Source organism: Coenobita brevimanus, chromosome 112 (assembly GCF_032717465.1).
Source record: "Coenobita brevimanus isolate Jiangsu-jjx chromosome 112, ASM3271746v2, whole genome shotgun sequence".
In the NCBI taxonomy this organism is placed as follows: Eukaryota; Metazoa; Arthropoda; class Malacostraca; order Decapoda; family Coenobitidae; genus Coenobita; species Coenobita brevimanus.
The window spans coordinates 34,501,904-34,506,663 of record NC_137065.1 but is presented as its reverse complement, the minus strand read 5'-3'; the positions used below and the strand labels follow the sequence as shown (position 1 = coordinate 34,506,663).

Genomic DNA, 4,760 nt, shown 5'->3' with positions numbered 1-4,760 from the left:
TGAATCGATCTTTTTCTTCCACTCAGTCCAATTTGGCCAAGTCTTTTCCTCTCTCTCTCTCTCTCTCTCTCTCTCTCTCTCTCTCTCTCTCTCTCTCTCTCTCTCTCTCTCTCTCTCTTTCCATTTCCAGTCTCTTTTAAGCTCACCATCTAATCTACAAAACGGATTTCTTATGTTCTGGGAATTAACTGAGCCTTTTTTTTTTTTTTTTCAGAATATCTTTACTAGGAATACGTGTATTGCGGGATTTAGAGTTCAAAGAGTGATGTATGTAAAAAGCACACACACACACACACACACACACACACACACACACACACACACACACACACACACACACACAGATAGGTAGGTAGGTAGGTAGGTATGTAGAAAGAGAGATGAAAAAGTGTTCCTTTCCTTCCTTTGAAATTAAATAAGAGTCACAGAACCCTCGAGTGCTGTGTGTGTGTGTGTGTGTGTGTGTGTGTGTGACCAGAATCTTTGCCCCCATTCTGATAAAAATAATGACAATAATAAAAGAATGGAGTACAAGAGCATAATATTATTTTTGCAGATATTACGATTTATGCGATTTTCTTGTGGTAGTCCCAGGTTCATCAGATCTTGAACCCAGTGGACTGCAGGACACTGGTCACTTCAACCGGTCGCTCCAGGTGTCTTTTGTTGAGGTTATGTAATTATCTGTTCCGTGATAGTGTGGTGCATGAGGTAGGTAGTTGTGCTGTGGTGGTGGGGCAAGGGGGGCATTGTAGTGTGGGGTACAGGAGATTGTATGAGTTGTATTTTGTATTATTGTAGTTGGGAAGAGTGGTGGCCGCATCGTAGTTTGGCAAGGTGTACTCGTGTCCCTCTAGGTAGGGTAGTTTCTGAGGGGTTTGTGCGGAGGTTCATGGTGGGTGCATTTTGGTTGGATGGGTGTGGTGGCTGTGTGTATGTGAGATGCGGTGTTGGGGTGGAGGAGAAGGGATGTTTCTGAGATAGTCTTTGTAGAGCTGGGTAGTTGTTCGCCTCTTAAAGCTTTGGTGGATGGTGGTGCAAAAGGCCTTGAGCTGAAGCAGTAATGTAATGTAATGGTCATACTCATTTCATCGTTGACTGGAAGTACTTTTCTTTCTTAATGTACTTTAGTGATGTATATTTGTGGTTGCGGTGCATATTATTATCATTATTATTATTATTATTATTATTATTATTATTATTATTATTATTATTATTACTGTCTTAGTTTATCCGTGTTTGCGTCGGTAAACGTTGGAGTCCAGCTTGGTGTAGCGATATTCAAGGTTGTATTAAAGAAAAATTTATAGACAGATTTCAGGATTTCAGTGTCTAAAGGTAATGCTTACTCCCTACGTCCCCCAGAAGGAGGATGGTGAGCTGCAGTGTCGATACAAAGCCACACTCCCGGAGATACCACTCTTTCGTAAAACTTAATAACGATAATCAGTCCTTTAAGCCACAGAGATAACGCTGACGGTGGTGATGGATATACACATGAATTTATTATTGTAACTGATATTCGAAAGGGTAATATTCGTAATGGAAATAAATGTTTATTTATTAGTATTACTGAAATTCGTAATGGTAATATTCGTAATGGTAATTCGTGATGGAAATATATGTGAAATTATTATTCTTGCTGAAATTCGTCTCCTTAATAAGGCTAATATTTTCATACCTCAGGGGCTTATTTCTCACAGTTCATCGCCAGAAATATGACAGTACTAGAGTCCTAGATCCCCTCCATGACACTTCTTCGTGACTAGTACCATACTCTAGCTTTATTTCTTCTTTCAGCTTGGCACTCGTAGTTAGGAGATAGCCATTTTAGGCCAAGTTACAGCGAATGGAGTGTAGAAAGTATAGTGTGACTTTTACAGCTCAGCACTCATGGTTAGAGACAGCAATTTTAGGCCAAGTTAGAGCGAACGGAGTATAGAAATTGCAGCGTGAGTTTCGAGTGCAAATATGGTATATGGGCCAAGTTAAAGCGAACAGGGTATAGAAATTACAGTGGGTTTTTCGAGTGTATTATGGTGTGTAGGATAATTCGAAATGGTAGATATTTACGGGATGGTGGCAGGGATGGCTGTGGTGGTGTGGCTTGGGGATTAGGTAATAAGTATTGGCGTGCAGGGAAATCCTTCGACTGGCCTGAAAGTTTTGGAGCTGTGTCGATATTTATGGGTCTCTCTCTCTCTCTCTCTCTCTCTCTCTCTCTCTCTGTGCCTGTAAATCTATGTCTGTCTCTCTGCATTTGTCCTTTTCCCTTTTAAAAACTTTCAACCTTTTTTTTTTTGAGCTACACACACACACACACACACACACACACACACACACACACACACACACACACACACACACACACACACACACACACACACACACACACACACACACACAGCAAATCATACAAGGGGAAACCGCTGCCAACAATATCTAGCGAACCAGAGAAGATTAACCTAAAACTTTCATCCATTTAGTTATAAAAAAAAAAGAAGTGTGTGGATCTGTAAACATATATATCTTCAGTGGTCCTATTTTCGAAAGTTCTCATTGTTTTTTATCCTCAATTTTTGGCAGATCTTGGGAGTGGAGAAATTATATCAAATGTCTTCAGGTAGTGGGCTTTAATACGTCACTGTAATCGTCGACTTTATACACACCTCTTATCGCCAGTAATGTAGACTATTCCTGACCTAATATTTCGTTCTCTGGACATGGGACAGAAAAATACAGATAAAAATAAAAGCTTTGAAATGGAAAGGAAGAGGTACTAAGACATGCACTTTGTAGGGCAGTCCTTGAAGGTGAGATATTCTGATATATGTGACTAGGGTAAAGGAGAGGGTCAAGGGTGGGATCAGTCTGTATCTATCTATAGCTTGACGTCTTAATTCCGTAAGGTATGGCCACAAACAAATCGCCTCCACGTTGCCTTTTCCTTTGCTATTTGACTGCCCTCCCTCCATCTCACATCTCTGTCATATATCTCACCACTCCATCTCTTCATCTCATCTTTGGTCTCCCCCTCCCTCCCTCTCCCTCTCCACCTCATTCACACACTTTCCTATTTTCGCCACAGTTGGAAGAAACAGTTTAAACAAATTCTTCCATCTCATCATTGGCCTCCCTCTCCCTCCCCCTCCCCCTCCACCCCATTCACATACACTCTCCTGTTTTCACCACAGTTGGAAGAAGCAGTTTAAAGGAAATATAAACAGTTTCTGGGTACTCACGGGTGCAGTGTGCGGGTTCATCCTCGAAATTTGGGCAGTCTGGCTCTCCGTCGCAGTACTGGTCAGCGGCCACACATGTTCCGTCGTGGCAGCGCAGTTCCCCCATTCCGCACCCTGCCGCATCCCCCGCACCCCACGCCGCCAGAACCCACACCCCCACCACCCACACCCACCCGGCCATCACACTCTGCGCTCATCTGCGAGGGAAGATAAGAGAGAAAGATTAGAAAACGATAAGCGAAAGATAAAACATGGAAAACAAAGATAAGAGTGATATAAGCCAACACCTACACCCCCACCACCCACACCCACCCAGCCATCACACTCTGCGCTCATCTGTGGGGGGAGATAAGAGAGAGAGATTAGAGAATGATAAGAGAGACATATGAGAAAGATAAAAGATATGAGAAAGATATAACATTGATATGAACCAACGGCCCCCACCCCATCACCCACACCCAGCCCACAATCACACTCTGCTCTTTTACGGGGAGGGAGAGAGATAAGGGACATTTTAGAGATATAAAAGAGATAAGGGGAACACCTGACAAGAGGGAATGATAAGAGAGATGAGCGAGAAAGACAGAAGAGATGAGAGAAACGTGAGAGATATGAGAAAGATAAGAGACAGCGGAGAAGTGGGAAACAAGTGGGTGACAGACAAGAGATAAGAAAAAGATTAAGACAGATCCTTTGCCTGTCCCCGGCCATCTCACACTGAGCTCTGCTGTGAGGGGAAATATAAAAGAGATAGAAAAACAATAATTGAAAAATGGATATGGTGGTGGGAGTGCTGGTGGAGGAGAAATGGGTGCAACGTGTCACGAATGTAGTGATAGTAAATAAAGAGATTACATATAGCAGTGAAAATAGTGCTTGGTAAACTCATGATTGCCATTATACCGGCATATGCTGGACAGGTTGGCTTGCCTGATGAAGAAATCGATCTGGGGATGACTTGATATGTGTGGTTGGTGGAATGGGGGATGATTATAGTTTCGGGTGGGGATTTAAATGGTCATGTGGGTGAGGCAGCTCGAAAGGGATGAAGAAATTATAGTTTCGGGTGGGGATTTGAATGGTCATGTGGGTGAAACAGCTCGAGAGGGATGAAGAAATTATAGTTTTTTAGGTAGAGATTTAAATGGTCATGTGGGTGAAGCAGCTCGAGAGGGATGAAGAAATTATAGTTGTGGGTGGGGATTTAAATGGTCATATGGGTGAAGCAGCTTGATGGGGATGAAGAAATTATAGTTTTAGGTGGAGCTTTAAATGGTCATGTGGGTGAAGCAGCTGGAGGTTATGAAGGGGTGCTTGGGGAAGGAGCACATGATACGAGGAATATGGAAGGGGAAAGGGATATTTGGGGCACAGGCCTAATTTTAATATCGTCGTCCCATGGCGCAAAAAAAAAAAAAAAAAAAAAAAAGTAAAGTAATATATAGATCATGTTATCTTTCTTTTTGAGACGTTTGCCTTAGCCCTCTCAGGCCAGTGGCGTATTTTATTTATCTATTG

At 42.4% G+C, this 4,760-nt stretch overlaps 1 protein-coding gene across 1 annotated transcript in view; it reads right to left on the bottom strand.

Annotated features, from left to right (window-relative positions):
• The window catches only part of LOC145418160 (uncharacterized), a 197,918-nt gene extending 194,495 nt beyond the window's left edge, over nucleotides 1-3,423 (bottom strand). The window contains exon 1 of the mRNA XM_080286681.1: nucleotides 3,243-3,423. Coding sequence (XP_080142807.1) covers nucleotides 3,243-3,423 — 181 coding nt within the window. The remainder of the gene's footprint in view (nucleotides 1-3,242) is intronic.
• Nucleotides 3,424-4,760: the final 1,337 nt, after the last annotated feature.